The following is a 21695-nucleotide window of genomic DNA, read 5'->3' on the forward strand; positions in this document are numbered from 1 at the left end:
ACTAATAGTTGCTGGAGGCTACAACTCCAGGTGATGGAGAGGTCATAGGCTGGATAGTCCCCAAGTAGAGTCAGATATGGGGCTGGGGCAGGCTTGGGCTGCTGGTGTGTGTGTTTGGGAGGGTCTGGTGGAGGTCCTGACCCACCTGCTATTACCCACCTCCCCCGGGCCCAGCTTGTTGGCGTTCAGCACCATCAGCAAGCTCCCAGGTGCAGGCAGGTAGGCGGGGGTGTCCCTGCGGAGCAGCCCTGCCCTCTCTCCCACCGTCCTCGCCGCCGCTCTGAAGGAGACAGCCAACAGCTGCCTGACAAAGTAAAGGGTTTGCTGTCAAGAGCGCTGGGCTCGCAAATCAGATTTTGGCTTTGAACTAATTCAATTTTGCTGGAAAATGATGAAATCGTTACACGGCTGCCTGTTGGGCCGTGCAGCTGCTGGCTGTGGCAGTGGAGCTGCTCACCGCGGCCTCCCGCGCTCCCTGCTCGCCTCTCCCGCTGCCCCACCAGCGCCACGTGCCCTGGGGCTGAGGAGGCTGCTCTGCCCCCCTGCACTCCAGGCATGGTTTTAAACTCTGGTGGTCCTAGGATTGCTACCTGGTGGCCAGCCCCTGGGAGTAATGGATCTCAAGGTGCTCTCTGGGTCCTGCAGAAATGGCTCTTGTGAGGTGGAAGGATGTGTGCCGTGATGTGGAGGTTCCTGCTTTTGTATGGGTTGGGCTGGGGAGTGACTCCCTCCCCCAGAGGAACCAGGTGGTGTTTTCTATTCCAGTCCTTCTCCAGCTGCCAGGTAGAGTGGGGCTGGACATGAGTGGATCATAAGTCAAGCCCTCAGCTCCTTGCTGTGTTGAGCACAGGCCAAACCACACCACTGGTTCCCTCTTTCTGTGCCCCTAATAAAATAAAGCCACCTCTGGGATGAGTCATGGCAGTCATGGTATGTCACCATCTCTTGGTGGTGAGGACTGGCCAGAAAATGCTGTTTTTTAATTTATAAGGAGGTAAAATGTAATTGCTCAAGTTAGTAGTTGCTTAGGATTTACACCCCATCCAGATGGAAATGTGCAAGGAGCTCTCTTGCTCTGCTCCTTCATGGCAGTAAGGGGCTGAGGCTGGTCTTGAGGCTGGCAGGTAGCTCAGGAGATGTTAGTGATTCCTCTCCAGTGCTGGTAAGTTAAGAAATTCCTGCTTCCCATTTCTCTCTCCCTCCTTCTGGGATCCAGTGATCTGGAAGTGAGAAGGGGAAGGGAGCTGGCTCTGTAGGGGGACTCCTCTGGTGCACTTAGACTGATGAGCATGGACTTCAAACGCAGCAGAGGCACCTTGTGGAAGCACCCAGGCCATTTCCCTGTGCCAGCCCCTCTGCCTAAATTGCCCCTGACCCTCTCCAGAGGCTTTACTGCACCCAGTGTTTCAGTGAGAGGGATTTGGTGTTGTGTAGCCAGGCTCTTTCCTTCCCCTGCGCAGCGCAGGGCTGGGAGGTCTTTGTGCCTGGGGCCAGATGTGCTCAGCACATCTGTCCAGTGCTCCTCTCCCCAGACTGGGGGGAACAAGGACTGGTGTAGCAGGGCTGGGAAAGGGCAGTGGGCTGGAGCTCGAGTGCAGATGTTGCAGCAGGGAGTTTAGAGTTCCTGGAGCCCTTGACTCCTGGGCTGGCAGTGTGGGCAGAGCCAGTGCCTGGAGCCAGCGGGATGTGGCATGAGCTTTCCCTGGGCTACCCCAGAGAGAAAATGAGTTTTGACTCCTCAGTAAGGCTTGCTGCCCAGCTTGCTGGCACAGGACAGTGGCTGGTGACAAACCGGCTGAAAGTGGGCCAGGATAAGGCAAATCCTTTCCGGGGCGGCCAGAGGAATGCAGGTGGTAACAAACTGTACCACACTCAGATTATTCCTGAGCGATTAATGCACAAAAATCTGGCATCCCAGCCTGGCACTTAGTACCAGCCTCCTGTAACCTCCTCCCTGGCTCTTTGCATCCCTCCACATCCTCCATCACAGCCCCTGGAGGTGCACAGGGGGAATGGGGTGAGCCTATAATGGTGTTAACTGGCGAATTACTGGCTAATTAATAATGCTGAGTGATTCGAGCCTTGTCGTGCTGTCTACTCCCTCATTGCTTTCGTAAGTGGGCTTGAAAAGAGGCAATGAGACAAGGCATATCAGGAGACACCCGCTCCTGCTCGCTTGGTGCTGTGGGCTTGCTTTCCCCCTCCTTCAGGTTCCTTTCCCCAGGAAATCTGGATTTCCTGACCCTGTTTTGGGGAGGAAAAAGTAGTGCTGGGAGAGAGAAGACTGCTCTGCTGTGCAGATAGCTGCCTTGGGGTGTCTGAGCCAGGGGCAACTGAGAGGGGTGCCAAAGAAAAGCATGGAAATAAAAAAAAAAAAAGGATAAAAATAATTAAATAAAAAAACCCCAACCCCCGCAAAAGAAACACCGCACCTCCCACCTCCTTGCAATAGGCTGAAGGCTGTGGTCCCTGCAAAAACCCATGTAAATGTGAGAGGATCCTGACACCTCCCGCCCATCCCAGTGTCTCTTGCAGATCCCAGCATCCGCAGGCTCAAACGCTGCAAGGTCACTGCTGCTCCCGTGCCATGGTGCGTGTCGGTCCCTGCCAGCACCGGCTGGGGACAGCTGTCCCCCTCCGTGCATCCTTCCCTCCGTCCCTCTGCCCTGCCTCTCCCGCAGCCCGCATCTGCCAGGGATGTCGGTGGTTCCATAACCCCGGCACTGCCGCCCTTGGCCCGACCTCTGTGCCGCCTGCGCTTCCCTAACGAGGCAGTTTGCTGTTAATGAGCTAATTGTCGGCGTAATTATTTATCGAGGTGGTGTCGGCATGGCGGCGGCGGGAGTTCCTCGGTCCCAGAGCGCAGCTGTATTTGTCATTTCCCAGAGAGTATGTTGAGACAAAGCAGAGAGCAGTAAACACCATAAACATCTCTCCTCTTGCATATTCAGCAGCCGTGGGGTTGGGGAAGCTGCAGATTTAGCTCAGAGAGAGCAGAACCTGCACCCAGGGGTGCCAGGGCTTGAATACCTTTGTGGCATTGCCCTGAACCCTTCTGCTACTTCAGATGGGAAAGTGCTGGGGTTTATTTGGGCTGTGGGGGACAGAATCTCTTCCCCAGCAAAGCACCTGAGAAATCCCAGGTATTTGGATGGGAGCTGTATATCAGCTGGAGCATTGCTTGCATCTCACTGTGATTAGGAAGATAATTTTCTAGAACTGCTGTTTTAAAATTCCTAGTCTCATAATGGAGAGGAGGATGCTCAGTATGTGTGTTGGCCAATGGATAGAAGAGGACAAGGCTGTCATTCAGAGGATGAGCAGAGAGGTTGTGATTTCCCTTCCCACTTTTTCTGGTGGTTGCTGAGATGTGCAATGCCCCATGTTCCTGTTTTGGGGATCCCCGTGTCTGTCATGGCTAGCTGTAGGATTTCCCCTAGTTCTGGGAAGGATGAGCAACAGTCAGGTGGGGAAAGGAGTTGATCTTTGTACATGAACTCAACACCCAAAACCAGAAGTTAGAGTAACTGAGGGGACAGCCCAGCATCCCCAGAGTGCCTGGTGGGCTGAGTGTGACTGGTCCTTCCTTTTTGGAAGATTGGCACAGCACTGAGTTCCTGCTGCAGCAGAGATTGGGACCACTGGCTCTGGAGCTGGAATGGTGGCATGGTGAGGAGGGCGAGCAGCCTTGCCATGGCTGTGGGAGGCTGATGCCACTGTGGCTGCAAATGTATTGTGCTGGGGCACAGAAAAGTGCTGTGTTTCCTCCCCTCCACATGGGTGACTGTTGGTGGGAGCTGGTCTGGGCTGATCCTGGCTTCCCAGGCAGCGATGAGTGGGAATTGCAGAGCTCTGTACTGCCCTTGCGTACGTGGAGCTTGGGAGCTCTGCATTTTCCCATATGCTCTGTACACATGCGGTATGGATTTAAAACCCCTTGGGGACTGGCATGCATTTGGAGCCTGCTGCCTGCCAAAAAACCTCTCTCCCCTTTAAATTCAAAATTATATAAGGAACCTTGTGAAGCGGAAGAATCCCGTGACCGGAGCAGGCTGTCTCCCTGTCAGCCTCCCTGCCTTGCTACTTTACCCTCCTGCATCCAGGCTCGCTGCCACCCTTGGGGATTTGGCAAAGCCCTTCATTGCCTGGGACAGAACAGGGATTTTGATGGTGCTGTCGACCACGTGAAGCTGTCTGGCCCATGTGCCCCCGAGGCCAGACAGCTGTGGCTAGGGTCTTTGTTCTGCTCAGCAGGTCAGGGTGAGGATGCTCGGGGTAGGGGTGAATGCTGTGGGTCTGGTCCTGGTCCCACTCCCCTGCCTGCATCTCAGCTTTCACAGAGGGCATCTGTTTGCCTTTGCCTTGCCCGTCATCGCACTGTCCTTGATGGAGTGCCTGCTGTCATGGCCGTGAGAATGGACAGAGGCCAGTGCAGCCCTGCTTCTGCCTTTCCCCAGGCAGAGTGAAAGCTTGCAAAAGCTTTTCCCAGATCTGTGGGCTTGAGCTGAACTGAGGAGGCAGCTAGCTGAGCCAGGCGCCTTGTCTGGGGCAAGGCAGCATGGAAAAAATGTGGGGATTTCCCGAAGACGTTCCTGCGGGAGGAGGAACAGGGCTGGCAGGTGGGTAGTGTGTTTGCTGGAGGCTTTGCTATGTGAAGTGAGGCTCTTCCAGGAGCCCTGACTTGTTTGCCTTGGCATAGCCTTGTCTGGGAAGTGTTTTGTCTTTGGGGGAAGGCTGGGGTGCAGGATTCAGCCCCTCCTGCCTCGCTGCCAAGTTGGTTTTTTTTTTGAAGCTAGTGCAGGGATGAGGAGGAGAGGAATGTGTGTGTGCTGGGGAGCTCGTGCTGGCATCCTACGTGTCTGAGATGGCATTGGCAGGGGTGGAGCGGGGAGCAGGGATGCTCCACTGGCTCCTGCTGTATTTGTAAGTGCTGCTCTTTAGGATGCAGAAGACAGAGAGCCTTGGTCACTGTCTGCAAAGCCTGTTCAAATGTAGAGAGGGCCTGCATGCAGTTCATCTGTCCAAGTGCCTTACATCAGTGTGTAGGGAATGTTAGGGAAATGACAACTCATGCCTTGCCTTGGCTGATGAGGTGGGATGGCTGCAGTGGGAGGCTGCCAAAGGTGCTGTAGCTGTGGGGTGAAGGTGGGAGATTGCTGGCTGCCATCTGTGAGGTCCAACGTGTTGAGGCATTGGCAAGAAGCTCACCTCTCCTCTGCTTTCTTCCAACAGCCGCTGCAGATCGACGACAATTTCTGTGGCCAGGATTTTAACCAGCCGCTGGGCGGGACTGTCACCATCGAGGGGACACCACTGTTTGTGGATAAGGAGGACGGGATGACCTCGGTGGCTGCCTATGACTACAGAGGACAAACTGTTGTCTTTGCAGGGACACGGAGCGGGAAGATCAAAAAGGTAGGAACGCCCTCAGTGATGCTGATGGGGAGATGACCCCTTGCCTCACTGGCCCTTTGCAGGGCTGGGCTGGGCCTCCATAACAGAGTGACTTGATATATTTAGGGTAATGTGCAAAGAGCCCATGAGGGCTTTCTTTCTTCTCTCTGCCAACTGAATTTACAAAACCTCTGCCCTTTTTGGAAGGGTTATTACATTAGGAAGGTGAGTCCTCACTGATGGCTGTTCAGAACCCATCCCGTCATGTCTCAGGGGTAGGTGGGCTTGCCCTGGAGCTGCCACGAGGCAGGCTCTGTCCATCTGCATCCTCTGGCCTTGTCACTGACCTGGGTAGGGTGGGCAGAGGTGGGTGAGCCTTCACTTCCTGTACCCTGCCTTGGCACAAAAGGCTGCTTGTCGGTGGCAATTAGCAAATAGCTGCATGCGTGCCTTTCTCTGCCTGCATCTCCACAGGGCACGGATTTCCTGTTATCATAACATCATGCCTATAATTACAGCTGTACATGCCCTGTATAAACATAGCTTCCATTAACACATCCTCAGCCAGGGAGAGGCCACGTGAAGGTCCTGGCGGGGTCCCTGCTATGGACCAGAGCTTTACTTGGGGGTTTGGCCCATCTCTCTGTGACTTATAAGGTGCTTCAGCACCCTGTTTTGGGCACAGCATTCTGCATTTTTGATACATCTCCTGATCTGTGCAGGCCAGGGTGCCCTGCAGGAGGCAGGGTGGTTTCCCTGGCAGGAATCTGAAGCAGGATGCCATTGTGTAGTCCCCATATGTCCTACTTGCTCTGTTCCCGTTCCCCCACTAGCCCTGACAAATGTGCCTGTGCCCCTGACTATTAGCAGCATTTCTGGGCATGGGCAACACATGTTGGGGTGGGAGGCATGATGGAGGGGTCCTCTTTAGCCCCACACCTTCTACTTGTCTTTCTGCAGTCCTTGGAGGGTGCACGGGGGCAGCAGGGCTGTCAGGATGGAGGCAGCTCGTCCTCCCTTCCCGATCAATAGGGATCCAGAAGGACTGGTGTCATATTGCTGCCGGCTTCTCCTGCTCTGGGCTCCAGATGGGAGCTTTTAGATGGTGATGGGAAGGGAGGAGCATGTGGGAGGAGGGTTCAAAAAGCCACAGTGACAGTGTTACACCTCTAGTTCCTCAGTTATCTAGAGGGGCTTGTGGTTGGTTTTTAGATGGAAAACTGGATTTTTATTCTAAGTTTTTTAAATTTTTCCCTGGTCTTTTCACCTTCAGAGCCATTTGGAAGGGCTCAACTAGTGTGGGTGCCTGGTTGGTGTGTGGGCTTCCTGCTGCAGCCATGACTGCAGCCAGAACTTGATGCCTAGGTGTGGTTTGAGCATCCTCCCTCCCTGCAGGGCTTTCTCAAGCTTTGTTTTTTCCTAGTTTTGAACTTGGTGCTCCAAAGAGCTGATGGGGCTCTCTGGCTCTGCAGAGCATGAGGACATGGAGCTGATGAGACTGAAGAGACAGGTCTCAGTCCTGTCTCAGTGCTGGAATGCTATGTAGGTTTTACAGGCTTATCCTGCCTGGAGCCCCCAGAACCCCTGGTGTTGCAGAGCTCTCTAACAGGAGCACTTTGCAGGCTCCAAGTCCTGCACCACGAGGTCCTCTCCTTGTCCCTGCGGTGACCTTGAGGTGGGCAGCCCAGCCCTGCTGCGGCAGGGGCTGCCTGGCTGCCCGGCAAAGCGCTGCCTCAGCAGCCACCTGATCCTGCTGCCTGCTGCCAGGGCCGGAGGCAGGGGAGGGCGAGGAGGGGCTGCTGACCTGTCTGTGAGTGGAACCAGTGTGTCCCCGGCCAGCGGATGCGATACCTGGCAGGGGTTCAGCCGAGTGTAGCCAAGGTGGCTCCTCCAGGCAGAGAGGATGTGTGCGGGAGGGTGCAACCTTCAGCAGTGGTTGCAATCCCTCTGCTTTTAAACTGCTGGTGTTTCCCACTGTCCCCTTGGCAAACACCCACACTAGGCTTGGTGTAGCCGGCTATCCCCCCGCCACCCTTTCCAGAAGCCCTGGCATCTCCTCTGGGAGAGGAAGGGCTGCACTGACAGCTGGGTGCCTCCCTCCCCACCCCCAGGAGCCCTGTAATGGATGCTGCTCTGCTGAGGGGCACCGATCTCTCCATCTGGGCCGGGGTAAGGTCAGGCCAGGGTCACTGCCGTGTCTGGCTTTTCCTTGGATGGCAGCTCCCATGCCCAGCATTTGTCCAGGCTGTTGCATGCAGACAGAGCCTCCCTTTGTCCCCCCCAAAAAGCCACGCGAGCCTGTAGCTGCCCTGCAGCCTCTCCCCAGCCCTGCCACCAACAGTTGCCGTTGGGAGGGCAGGGTGCTGGGCAGCACCTGCTGCCACCACAGCTGCACAGAGACCCTGACTTTGGGGGGGTGGAAGGATCTTGCAGGCAACATCAGATTTGCAAAACTGTCTGTGGGACAGGGGCTTGGGCTGGGATGTGGAAGGCATCAGGGGGATGGAGATCACAGCCTCTTGGATGCTGAGCAGGTTGCAGAAGCAGAACCTGTGCCAGCCCAGTCTCAGCTTGTCCTGCAGCATTACCAGGCAGGCAGTTATCTTTGGCTGATCCCAAGTTATGTGGAGAGGCCAGGCTTGGAAAGCCCTCGGTCCCACGTGCTTGCTGTCCTCCCTGCCAGCAGTCATGGGACTGGGGCACTCGGGGAATTCCAGCCATGCCCAGGTGAACAATGCAGGGATGGGTTCCAACACTGCTGGAGCTGGCACTGAACCACTTCCTCTGTGCTCCTGAGCTGGCATGGCAGGGACCTGGCCTTGAACCCTGTAGTCTGACAGTGCTGTGGATGGGGAAGTGACATGGGATGTGAGCTATGAGCATGCTGCAGCAGGAATATCTGAGGGTGTTTTTGAAAGGGAAATGAAACTTGCATCCTAATGCTTGGGTTTTTCCTGGAAACCACCTGTCCTCAGTTGGTAATGTTTTTGTTGGACAGTTATAATTTTCCCAGGTTGTCTTTCTCTTTTTTTGGGTGGATAGGAAGCTGTGTGTATGATTGCAATGGGAGGGCTCAGTCATGTGCTGGAAAGGCACATTTGACACTGCACCCATGTCAGCCCTTCAGCTGTGTATGCTAAAGCCTTGATTTTGGGTGTGCTTGAAGTGTTGTATGGAGAGAGGGAAGAAGCGTGATACTGAATAGGGTGTGCTGAAGATGGTGCAACCCCCTCCCAGTAGCTGCACCGTGCTGGGTTGGCAGCTGGAAGCTGGAGCAGTGGGACATTCTGGGAGGTGCAGTACAGACCTGGCTGCCCTCCTTCACTGCCATCTGCTTCTTGTTATGCAAACACAGCACTGCCTTGGGGCTCTGCTGAGCTCAGTGTAGCCCTCGTGGGTTGACCCAGTTTTGGGTGCTGTCTGGTTATTTTTGGGGGGGATGAGCTGAGTTCCTCTCTCAGAGCAGCCGGTGGCTCCCTGCCCACAGCTGTCCCTGGCTGCTGTGGGACAGGGAGGCTGTGAGCTGTCCCTCCTGCCACAGCCCTACAGGAGACACCCAGCACCAGTGGGGACCCAGGCACCGGAGATCCCTAAGGCGGGTGTGGTTACAGGACAGTGCAGCCAGTGCATCCCAGCCAGGATAGCATCGTGCTGCACATCCCTCGCTGCCAGCTGAGCTCTCATTTTTTGAGGATTATCTGTCTCCCCCATCACCACTGCAATCCTTGTAGCTCCTTGTTCTGTCCTGGAACTGGCTGGCCTTGGGCATGAACGCATCGTGTCTCCGTTGGGAATCTGCTCCCCCCGGGGCTTGCGCTTGCCATGGCTTGTTTATTCTCTCCCACAGAAAGCACAGCTGAACTGGGCCTATGTCTGGCTGCTTTGATTTCACTGCTTTGATAATAATAATACAACTAATACTACTAGTAAGAAACTCTTCACACTAAGTGGGTTATCTCGATCCCTAACAGCAGGACATGGTGCTCCTTTCCTGGCCTGGAGAGGGTTGAGGGGCTCCCCTGCAGCTCCCTGTCCTGTGGGCAGGGAGATGACAGTGCTTTGGGGGAGTAGATTTGGCAGCCTATGGAGGCACCCCCCCCCCCCCCCTTGAGTTCTCTGAAAGCTTTGGATTAAGGATGCCTCAGTGTGTTCACAACCCTCGGCGTGTCTGGACAGAAAATAGGTGTTGTGGGGAGAGGGAATTGCTGACCAGGCCTTTTTGGTATTTCCCTGTTGCCTGCTGGTTCTCTTCTATCACAAAAGCATGTGCTGGCCTCCTGGGTATGATGCATGACCTGATCATGGTCCACATGAGCTGAGAGAAGCAGCCATCAGGCTCCCCTCCCACCCTACCAGTCCCTGTCCGTGTCCCCACAGATCCTTTCACATCACCCTCTGCTTGGTGCTCGGGGTAAGCAGCTCTGCTGAAAAGGGGCCCTTTGTGTCTCGCCCGTGAAATCTGGCTCCTGGAGTGTGCCGGGAAGGCTTGGCCTGCCTCGTGACCCTGCTGCTGCCTACCCTACTTACTGCCTGTGCCTTGGCTGGCTTTTCTTTTGGGGTGTGAGTGGGGGGACACAGGACGGATTTGGGGCATGAACCCTGCCCTGGACCAGGCAGTGTCAGCCGGTGACCCTTGAGGACTCCCTGGGCATCGACCCCTGCGCAGCCCCTGGAAATGCTCTCCTGCTGCTGCCTCTTCCCAGCTGGCTGCCCGGCACAAGGGCCTTTTGTTCCTCCTGCCTCTTCCCTATGGCCTCTCCTGCTCCGTCCCCATCCCATCCTCTGGACACCCACAGCCCCCTCCCCACAGCTCGCAGCCCCCGTGGGTGCCGGTGCTCGGCCCCGTGAGGGAGATGCGCTCCTCGGAGCGTGCGCCCACGCCTCTCCCCAATCAATGGCAATAATTTTATTGGCATGACAAGGTAGCCGACGGTTGCCAAAGTGAATCCATCAAATACCTCTTGGCGGCTCCCCACCCCCTCGAGAGCTCTCGCTGGAGTCGTTAAGCTGTTTTAATCAAGGTGGAGGCTGGAGAGCAGGCGTGTTAAGTGGATGGGGTGGTGGGGAGGGGGCGGCGGAGCCTTCCCCGTCCCCTCGCTCGTGGCAGGGAGCGCTCGGCATCGCCCCATTGCTGCTCAGCAGGAAGGGGCCCCGCTCGCCGGCATCGGGCTTTGTTGTGCCGCCCGGCTCTGAACAGGATGTCTCATTGTTGGAGGAAACAATTAGAAATTCATCGTGAACCGCTGGCCTCCGGGATCTGCCGGGGCGGCGAGGCCGTGGCTCCAGGCAGCTGCCAGCTTCGTCCTGGGGTGACTCCTGGAGGGGAATGCCACTGGGGTTCCTGCTCCTGCCTCCTGCAAGATGGATGGGGATGAACATTTCCAGGCTCCTGGCGCTCCAAGGGATGCTCCAGCATCCTCATAACAGCCTTGGGAAAGGAGAGGAAGTGTCAGGGGACTCACTGCCCTCGAAGTCTGCTCCCCCCACCCTCCGTGCCCCCAGGCTTTTTGACTCACAAGCGGCAACTCTCTCTTCTCTCCCCCCATCTGCTGCGCTCTCAGTGCAAAGCCGGCAGGTGAGCGAGGCCTGGGAGGCTGGCGCCGGGCCAGCCGGGAGGCAGCAGCAGCAGCCAGCCCTGCTCCAACCTTCGCTGCGAAAGCGCTGACGGTGCACGTCTCGCCTTCCCTGGCGCCGGGCGCCCGCAGGCAGCCGTGTGCCTCACCCCCATCCATCAGCCCATGTGCCTCACCCCCATCCATCAGCCCGTGTGCCTCACCCCCATCCATCAGCCCTCTCCGGCTGCTCCGGAGCCCCCCTGAACGGCAGCATGGCTGATGGACTTTACCTGTGTCAGGCAAGGTGACTTTTGGGCAGAAGAGCTTTGTGAAAGCCGGAGGAGGCTCGGGGATGGAGGTGGATCCCAAAGACTCTGTGACTTCCAAAGGGTACCGGGTGCAAACCTGGCTTCTGTGATTGCTCTGTGAAGGGGTTTGGGGGCAAAACGCCACTTGGCAGTCCCTCGGGACAAGTCGGTGCTGCCCTGCAGGGTATGCTCGGGAGCTGGCAGGTGCCAGCCAAACACGGCAGCATCACCTCCAAGCTGGTCCCTGCAGACCATCCTGTGCCCTGGCAGGGCTGTCATCCTGGAAGTATTGTGGAAATGAGGCTGGGAAAGGAAAAAGCAAGAGCCTGCAGGGGTTTGTGACTGTGTGCCTCGCTGCTCCTGCCCCTGTTGTTGCAGGGCTGTGTAAGGCATTGGTGGCCAGGGCTTTGCAGTGCTGGGAGAACAAGGCCCACGAGCAATCTTTGGGGTCGTTGATGGGGATGCTGAGCCCCCATAAATGTTTGGGTCACATTCACTGGGGGCTGTTATTAGGAAAAGGGGTGTGTTGGCTGGCTGGGAGCATACAGCGACAGCAGTGAGCAGTGGGTTTTCCCTCCTAGCTGGTTGGTTTGGTTGCTGAAGCGTGAAGCTGCTGAGCATTTTCTTCTGCGCCTCTCTGGTGCTGAATGCAGGGCTGTGGCCCCTGTCTGTGCCCTCTATTCTGCTGGGAAGAGCGGGAGCACGACTCTTGCTTTGGATTGTGCCTCCTGCTGGGGACCTCTGTGGTGGCCCCAAAAGGATAGGGCAGGGGGAAAAGCCACTCCATTAAAATGGAAATGAGCTGGGAGGGCCCAGCTCTGTTGGATCCCTCCTGTTGGAGCCATTGTGCCTATTCACTGGGTAACTTTCACAAACACTGACTAATTTTGGCTTTTCAGGTGGGAGAATGACCCCTACTTCCCACCAAAGGCAGCAAGGGAGGATGGCTTGGCTCATCAGGAAGGCAGCACTTTGGGAGGCAGGGACTGTCAGTGTGCCTAGTGCAAAGGGGCAGTGCTGGTGTCCTGCTTCGCCTTTGTGCAGGCCCATTAACCCAGATTTAATGGTGCCTGAGGAATTTGCTCTCAGCCCCTGGCCTGCTGGAGGAGGGAGGATGTGTGCTTAGGGGACTCAGGCAGCTCCAGCGTTGTCTGGGTCTCTGCGTGTTCCAGCCCTGCCTCAGGTAGAGAGACACGACCACGGGGAAGGTCAGACATCCCCATGAGCTGACCTCCCTGCTTTTCCCTTCTGCGCTGGGAGGAAAATCCATCATAGATCAAGAGCAGGTGGAGGTGTGGTATGGCACTTGGGAATGCAGGATGTAGAATCCAGCTGCCCCTTAGTGGCTGCTGGATCCTGTAATCCATCTCTGAGACTTTGATACATGGGTGGTCATTTGTCTCCAAGTCCAGGTGGGGATGGTGTCAGTCCCAGGCTGCTTGGAAGAGCTGCTGTTTGGTCTCTTGTCCCCTGCCCTGGTTAATTAATTACAGGCTTTCCTGAAGTGGGACAGGAGAAAGGATGCTAATGGCAGGCTGGTGCTGATGAGGAAGGCACAGAAAAGTGCCCCGTGGGGCTGGCATTGTGGGGTGAAATAGGAATAGAGGAGCTGGGGTGGGTACTGGGTAGTGGAGAGGGTGCAGACCCCTGGGACAACGTCCCTGTTTCTCTCTGATTCTTTCCCTGAATGACCTGTGCTACCAGAGCTGATCCTGGCACTTCCCTGCTCTTTGTGTACCCATGGACCAGCTGCCAGCACGAAACCTCCCCGTGGCAGTGAGATCAATTGTCTACATGGGAAGCAAGTGGGAAAGTTTTATTTAATGGATGCTTAGTTCTTTTAATGCCATTTAGCAGCTGGAGAGAAGGGAGAGAGGCAGTGCTGTGTGACAAGCCGGCTCTCTGCAGACGGAGAATGGGCTGAAGTAGTGGGGAGCATCCCTACAGTCTGGCAGAGAAAGGCAGGATAATGTGATAGTGCTTTAATTTGTCCATGCTTTGTGCTCTTGAGGGCAGCATCATTTGGTGGCTTTGTGCTGGGACAGATCTGGGCATGACCAGGGTGCTCAGCCCTGGGATGCAAGGAGGGGTTCTGCTGGTAGAGCAGGTGCTGGGGGAAGCAGCTCCCTCCCACCAAAATCCCTGAATGGGCAAAGGAAACAACGCTGGGCTCAAAAAAGCTGGTGTGGTTTTTATTAGCTACAACCCTAATGATGTATTTTGGATTTCTCTCCTGCATGGGTAAAAATTACCAGTCCTTGAATGAAGGGGAAAGAAAAAAGTCTCTCTGACCTTGAAGCTGTTCGTTCACTTGTCTTCATTTCATTCCCCTTGGCTGGGGATGCAGGTCAGTTTTGGGCGCTATTTATAGTCCGCTTCATTTGGTAGTTTTCTTTACAAAGCGAAAGGTTGTCACCTTTGTTTCTGATACTGCAGAGAGGAGCTGCTCTAGGGAAAAGGAAGAATAAATGAGAAATTTCTCAGAGTGTTCCTGTATGCGGCAAAGCTTTGTAATCTGGAAAGATCAAAAAGCCCTGGACTGCCAACCTGAGCTTCTTGTGTGGAGGTAGCCAGGGTCCACAGTGCCTTGAGAGGTATGGAATGATGCTTTTCTGTGCTGGCCGGTGGGTGCTGGGGCTGATCAGAGCATTTATTTGTACCAAAACAGAGATAGTTTCCCTTTCCAGGCAGCTTGGCTCATGTCTCCACATCTGGCATGATTGGCTTTTGTTGAAACAACATGTGGGCTTGATTCTTCCCTTCTCCCACCCCCATGAAGGAAGCTGTGGATGTGTTGTCCATCTTCACTGAAGCCACATGTCCACAGGAGCTCGACTGCTGAAGTTGAATCCCCTGCCTATGCCTGCATCTCCTCCTTCAGCCCTCTCCCTGACAGACAGACTCGTTGAAACAATAAATGTTGCCATAATTTAATTTTCAGGCAAACAATAGTCCGGGGACAATGTTAAATTCATGAAACTGGCTTAATGCGATGACATTTAATGAAGCAATTTGTGCACTAGCGTGGCTGTGCGTGGCTCTGGAGTAGTGGGGATGCTGCTCCACCCTGCTGGGCACTCCCTCTTTGGGAATAGACTGGGAAAGGTTGGTGCTCCAGGGTAAAAGAGGGGGGTTGTCCCGCTGCTCTCCAGGCTGTGTGTGCTGGTGTGGTGCAGCTTTCCCATGCTGCTCCCTGATGCTGGGAGCCGGTGGGTCCAAGCTCCGTGGTTTGGCCTGAAGGGAAGGGTTGATGAGAATGTTTTGGAGCAGGAGGGGACTTGTCCTCTGCAGCCTCTGCTTTCCTTGGACTTTTCCTCTCTGTGTCTGGAGCCCTGGAAAGGTTTTTTGCCCAATCCCTCCCCCCCTTAGTGGGCTGGATCTGGATTGAAGCCTCAAACACTGTAGCATCCCATCTCCCGTGCATGCAGTGCTGGCTCTTCCCTCCAGGGCCATCCTGGGTTGCACTATCCCATGCATGCTAAGAGGCTGTTCCCTTTGGAGCAAGAATTAGGAATTATGCTGCACTGTAAGAGCACAGGCTTGGCTTTAGGGGGCTTATAGTTCATAAAAGCAGGTAAGAAGAGGCAGTTTGGATGGTGGAGAGACAGGCTGCTTGCTATAGGGGTAGATTGGATTTGTGCCATCCCACCAGCATCCCTTGGGCATCCTGGCACCAGCAACATGTGGGCTTCTGCTGTGTCCCAGGAGAGGGTTCCCTGCTGTTTCTTCCTCCCCTTGATTGACAGAGCCCTGTAGATCTTAATTATGTGCCGGCATTCGCAGAGCAAACCTGTGCTGCTATAGCTGGAGGCTTAATGCTGGCAATGCTGCTCCATGGGCAGGCAGTTCCCAAGGTAGGGGGTTTCCTTGCCTTTCTAGGGACAGCTTGTTGTCCCTGCTGGATATGATGGACCTCTGGAGCTGTGGGAGTGGGAGCTGGACTAGTGACCGGTGAAGTTGTTAAATGTTCATGAAATTTTGGTGTGGTGTTCTTCAGTGGAGCTCCAGGAGGAGGAAGCTGGAGACACACCAATGTCCTTGGAGAGCCCCATGTCATGTTTCCCACCTTGAAGGACACGGTATCCATATGTACCCAGCAGGGCTTTTCCCACCTGCAGTCTGCCCTGTCCCTCTTGCATCCTCCCAGCCCTCCCAGCAGCCACCCCAATCGAAACCTGAGCTCCACCAAACTCATGTCACTGCTGATGCTCCTCCCAAGCAGGACTTAAAGCTACATTTTTACTGAAAGACAGCCAAATCCTTCTGAACATGGATTTTGGACTCAGCAGAGGTGCTTGTGGGCAAGCTTGAGGTCTGTAGGGCAGTTTGCAGTCCTGCTGATCTGGGAGGCTGGGTCAGTGCCTGCCTGTTCTCTGGTTCCCCTGACATTTTGCTTTCTGTTAACAGTGGTCAAAAATTAATTGGTAGTTATTGAGCAGAATGTAACTGAAAAAATTAATGGAGGAAAATATGATGCAGTTTGATGTGTGCACGCATGTGTGTCTCTCTCTTTCTACATATGTATTTATTTTTCTTTGAAAGTTTCCAGAAATAGGTCTGTGTCTTGGCCAGGGTGACTGCATCTGTAATTAGTCAAGGAAAGTGGGTGTCTTGGTGACAGCCACACAGATTTCACCGCTCAGCATCCCTGGTGAGGATGTTGGGATGCAGGACCTTGGAGACATGTAGTACTGGCAGCTTCCTTGGCAGAGGGAGGGGAGCAGCCTCTGCCCCCCTGGATGGAAACACAGGATCATGTTTGGCTTACTGCCACCAGCCCTGGTTTCCTGGGGGAGGGTGATGCTTGTGATAGTTTATTTGAGAACTAAGCAAAGTCCTTTAAAAAGATCCAGATGCCTGAAAACTGCACCTTGCATGCATGGCTCCTGCCAGCTGATCCCCACCCTGTGTGAGGGATGGGAATTTCCCAAACTCAATTCTCCCTTTATTTCTCCAGGATTACTCTGTGTTGCTCTCCTTCTCTTTCTGGTATGTTTATGAACCTCAAGGGATCTTGTTTTTATGCTCAACGCTCAAAATTAAAGATGTGTTTCCAGTAGGTGAGATAAACACTCCCTATCTCAGCTGGGGGTTTCCTTCCTGCCTCTCCTTCCCTCCTCAACTCTGAGGGTGGGAAAGTGTGAGCCTGTGGCTGGAGCACGTAACCTGGGAATGAGAATTCCTGGGCTCTCCCAGGGGGATGAGTCAGCTTCGATGCAGGATGTGTGAGCTTTGGCTTCTTCCTCCAGTGGCTTCTTATTTTAAAAGAGGGTAAAAAATTGCTGCCTCTGGCATGGAGATGGAGGAGCAGGGAGTGGGGAGGGATAAATGTGCTTGCTTGATTTCAAAGCATGGTTCACCTTGCGTGTCATGTGCTGATGTGATGCTGCTGCCCATCTGCAGGTGTGTTCCTCAAATTGTGGTAACTCGGCTGTATGGCAGCATCAGTATTTCTGGCAGGAGGCTGTGGCAGGGCTGGCACAGCCTGGGTTGGCACCTGTGGTCTCTGCTGGATGTGATGCTTGGCATGCCTTGAGCACATCCCTCTGCTCTTTAGCCACTTTTCCCAGAGATGGAGCCCATCTGTGTCCCACCCTTCATGGAGTCCAGCATCACGACTTGCCTTCCCTTCTGCAGCCTCATCCTTCCAGACCTCATGCAGCTGAGGTTGTCCTTCCCCATTGCCTGTTTACCTGGGATGAAGAAAGGAGACTGGGCTTTGTTTTGGAAATGAAGGTGATAAAGGGCATCCAAACAGCTCTGGTACTGCCCAGGTGGCTGTTGATGCTTCCCTCCTGGGATGGAAGAATCCCACTCACCTCTGCTTGGCTTTGGTTTCCCCTGTCACGTGCTGTCACGCTTGTGAGCATCCTCACCACTGTGGTGTGAAAGCCTTGGCTAGAAACCCAGCCCAAATCTCCAAGTACAGGATTTTTCAGCTGAGACTTGGCCCACTGTGCATTTCTGAGTTGAGCCAGAGGTGACACCTCATACCTGAGGACCAGAGATATTTTTTGCAGTATCTACTGAGCTCCAAGTCTTGCCCTCAGTGTTCCTGCCATGGGTGGCAGCTCACACTGGTCAAGGCTCTTGAGTTAAAACTGTTGTTTTTGACCCCTCTAACCTTCCAAATTCTGTTTATGCTCAAGACTAGGGAGAAACAGAGAGTGAACGTTTTTTAAATAGCTTGCGAGTTTCTGGTGTTGTTTTTCATCAGGAAAATGATAGTTGTATAGAGGCAATTAATTGGAGGAAAAGTTTCTGGTGATAAATGTCAAGAATGTTTCCAGAATAGTTTGGATAAAATACACTTTTTTTTAAAGCCTCCCAGCAAAACAAAAGCCTTACCCTATTCTATTTTGAACATTGCCAAAGAGAAACAACTACAAAACTTCAATTTTTTTTTTTTTTTTTTTTTTTTTTTGGTCTGTGAGTGTGTAACGTTTAAGTACTTTTTTTCCTGCTCAGCCTGTGCTCCTTAAACAAAAGCATGTGTTTTCCTGGCGTGGCTCCCTCGAGGCAGCTCTGTTGGAGTGGAGGGCAGGGGCTGTGAGGTGATGGCTGCACAAGTCCAGGCAAGTCCTGTTTTTTGGCAGGAGCTGGAGTTCTCCCTTTTTTGGGGCGGGGGAAAGGGAGGTGATGAAGGATTGTGGTCAGTTCCCTTCTCCTGCCTACATTTCCCAGTTCTTCTCTGTGCCAGCCGTGGGTGGTGATGCCTGCAGCCAAAAAGAGGAGCAATCCTGAGACTTGTGGAGTACTTTGATATCCTGGGGCAGAAGGTGATAAAGGAAAGAATGAAAGCTTCAGAGTGATGTTAGAGCCTTGGCTGCCTCTCCCGGAGCGCCTGCGGCTTGTGGGCTGTCAGTAACCCTGCTGTGCCTCTTGCTCCCTAGAGCTCGGGGAGTTGGCATGGCAAAAGTGACATTTTATGGGGGAGGTGATTTCCTGGTGGGGGTGTCTGTTTCTGTGCGTGCTCTGAAACATCCCTGGGGTGCTGTGGCTGCGTGAACCTGCCAGGGAGCTCTGCTTACCCCAGAGAAGCTGAACCCTGCTGCGTGCTGCCTTCCAGCCACAGCCATACCTTTGGTCCCAGCTGTGGGGGCTCAGTGCTGGTGTGTTTTTCATAAAGGCTCTTAATCACATACAGGATGTTTCTGTTTGTTCAAGCAATGAAATCACACAAACAACCCACCCCCAGTTTGGCTTTCGCAGAGCATCAGCTGCTCGACCCAAGTCCTCGGCAGAGCCGGAGCAATCCTCCCCTCTCCTCCTCCAGCTCTCGGCCCAGCAGTGCGGCCAGAGCGCGCCTTTCATGTCGTGGACATGCCTTGGAAAGGCTCCTGGCACTGGGGACGGGATTACACTGGGGCTGGGAGCTGGGGCTGACTCATCCCTGGGGTGCTTGGCCGAGGCAGCAGCAGCAGCGTCTGGCGAGAGCCGGCAGAAAGGCTTGGAGAGACCTCGAGCCGGGACCAGCCCCGAATTCTGGGGGCCTGGCTGCAGGCAGGCTGCACATGAAGCATGATCCCCCCCGCCAGAACCTCTCCTAAGAGGAGCTTGGTGGTTTTTTGGGTGGGTGGGAGGTGTGTTGCAGGCGTCTTCTTGTTCCTGGGCGCTGGGGTTGTGTATTTTTGCATTACCCCAGGTACTCAGTCCTGGATGGGGACATCACAAACCTGCCACTGCATCATCATCTTTTGCTTTGGGTTTTGTCCTTCGGGGTATTAAGCAGAAGGAGAACAGGAATGCGTCAGGGTGGATTGAAATAAAAAAACCACCCTGACTTTTCTCACTCCTGTTGCGTGCATTGGTCCCATGGCTGCTGTTTCCATGGTAAAGCAGCGGGCCTGTAACCCAGCCCGCCCCGTGCTCCTCAGCATTTGGAGGAGCAAAAATCCTCCGAGATGACAAGAATAATTTAACGAGCCATTAACGAGAGTGGGGGAAAACAGCGGAGGAGCTGGAGCAGGGTCGGGGTGGGGGCGAGGGGAGGCAGGGCTGGCTTTTGGCAGGGAGAGGGTCACGTTGGCAGCCTGCTCGCCTTGCCTTCGATGTGTTATGAAGTTTTGGAGGTTGCTTGAAAAGTGTCTGGGGAGCGGTGGCGAGCCAAGCGGGCTGCGGGCCAGCTCACAGCTAAACATGTTGTTGTGTAAAATTGCAGTCAATTAATTTAAGACCTGCCAATTTCAACTGCAGAGCGCTAGGAGGTTCTGTCAAGTTTTCAATGGGATAAAAAGGGGGAAAGGGGGATTAGTTTTCAGCACTTGGATGGGCAAATAGTGATTCTCTGCCCAGGCCTGCAAAGCACCTCCTCCTCTCTGCTTCTTTTGCTTGTGGTAAACTCAGCCTCCACTGATGTTAAAAGTCCTTCTGGTGTGTGCTGTTGGGGCTGAAATGGCTGAAGGATGTCAGACAGAGCCTGATGATCTGCTGGTGACCATTTCAGGGCTTGAGGAAGCACTGGCTGCAGGGGGATGACCCATTCCCCTTCGACTTTGCAGTATTCCTCCTCCATAGTCTTGTGGGGAGTATCCCCTCTCTGGCATTCCCAAAGTGGTCTTCCCCAAAGTTACTGATTCCTGCAAGCCTGCAGGTCCTTGGCATGCTGGGTGGTACACTGACTGTCTGAAAGAGAGGAGGAGCTGGAAAATGCTCAGGGCAGGCCCAAGAGGTGCCCTGCATCCCCCTGTGCGCAGCCCTGGAGGTCAATCCTCACTCACAATGAGGTGCATAGGCTGGTGCTCACCATGCAAGGAGACAACCTGCTCCAGAGAGCTGATGACCAGGTGGAAACAGTGTCTGAACCCCAAAAAGGCTTTTTCCCCCCATTTCATGGTGGCAGTGGGGCAGTGCTTCTCTGCACAGAGCCCCTCTTTCTGGTGTTTCCCTCCTTCCAAATACTGCCTGTTATCTTCTTGTGCTGCAGGAGTACAGCACCCCCAGTACTGGGACCTGGGCTGAAAACTTTGCTAAGGTTTTGCTCTCTTTATGACAACTTTAATTTGAAAAGTGTTTCCTGGGTTCTGGGGGGGGATGTGTGTTTGTATGTCCATCTGCAAGCTGGCTCTTTTTTTTTTTTTTTCCCTTTTTATTTTTTTCTTATTTTACAGCTTAATGAAACTTCTGAGAAAGTGCAGCTCTGCTGTGAGTAAGAGTCATGAGACTGGTGGGGCAAGCTGGCTTTGGCTTGCTGAGGGTTGAAATCCTTCTTGGGGCTGCTTGAGCCTGAGACTTGTGCCTCAGCTCTTCCTTGTCCTTATCCCAGCTTGATTTTCCATCCACAAACACACTGTACCTTAGGTTTACACACATCTGTTCATGCATCTTTCATTCCTGTGGCTTTATACCTGGGCTTTTGCTGTCACCTCTGCCATCACAGCTCTATGTCCCCAGGACACCATCTCCAAGCACTGTTGCTTTCTAATTTGTCATCAAAGGGTGTAAATCCACTTCTCCCAGACTCCTGGGGCTCAGAACCAGCTGTGTACCCCACCATGGCCGTGGGTCTGTGCTTTTCTCAGCAAAGGGCTTTGTGTTTTTTTGTGTGAGGCTTTGCTCAGTGCCTGTGTGTGCGAAGGAGCTGCTGCATGTCCCTGCAGGGCTGCAGGCTGGCTGCTCCTCCTTGCTGGCATGAGAGGGGATTTGGAGGCAGGTCCCTCTAGAGCCAGGCTCTGCTGCTCAGGCACTGCTGTCTGCGGACTTCCCCAGAATATATTAAGTGTAATTTCCTCCTGCTTCACCGGAAGCTTGTTAATATTTCACCGGGGCACAGGGGCAGACTGCAAAGCCCACACTTCAAAGGAGGGCAGCTTTCAGCAGCTCTGGGGTTAGCTTTTGGTTTTCTCAGCTCTTGCTATAACTCGTTCTGTGGTTTTGAAAATAGGTAAAAAACCCCCAACCACCCAGCTGAGGAGAAAGCCCAGGCAAAGCCCATCAGGCATGCCTGTCCCTGCCTTGCTGAGCCAGGCTGGGGCTCTGCTGTCTGCTCAGCTTCACTCTAACTGCACTGACATTTGGGGGAAAACATTGTAAATTCATGTCTGGATGCTTTGTGAGCTCACTTGGGTTTGAAATGGCTGGGAGGAACCCAGGGCAGCCTGGATGTGCCCTACTGCTGCCAGCATGGCTTGGGGGAGGGCTGAGGTGGGTTCCCCTTCATGAGAGGAGATTTTTGGAAATGACTTTTAGGGAATTACTTTTGCTTGATCCTGGACTCCACAAATCGGAGCAGGATTGGCCCTCCAGGAGCAATAACAGAAGAATTACTGCATTGCATGGGCGTCTTTATGTGTTTTTTAAACTGTGCCTCCTAATTATAAATAATGGCTGCGATATGAGATATGATTATGATGGATGGTGATTCTGTATTCCGTGTGCATTAGCGGCTTTAACCTTGCCGGGGTAATTATGTCTCATTTCAAATTCTGATACTATTTAT

At 54.0% G+C, this 21695-nt stretch overlaps 1 protein-coding gene across 2 annotated transcripts in view; it reads left to right on the top strand.

The window, feature by feature from the left end:
• Positions 1–21695, top strand: part of PLXNA1 (plexin A1) — a 116377-nt gene that overhangs the window by 15893 nt on the left and 78789 nt on the right. For both annotated transcript variants that reach the window (XM_021532004.3, XM_021532015.3), the window contains exon 3: positions 5233–5415. In XM_021532004.3, coding sequence (XP_021387679.1) covers positions 5233–5415 — 183 coding nt within the window. The remainder of the gene's footprint in view (positions 1–5232; positions 5416–21695) is intronic.

The sequence above is a fragment of the Lonchura striata genome, chromosome 12 (genome assembly GCF_046129695.1).
Source record: "Lonchura striata isolate bLonStr1 chromosome 12, bLonStr1.mat, whole genome shotgun sequence".
Classification (NCBI taxonomy): domain Eukaryota; kingdom Metazoa; phylum Chordata; class Aves; order Passeriformes; family Estrildidae; genus Lonchura; species Lonchura striata.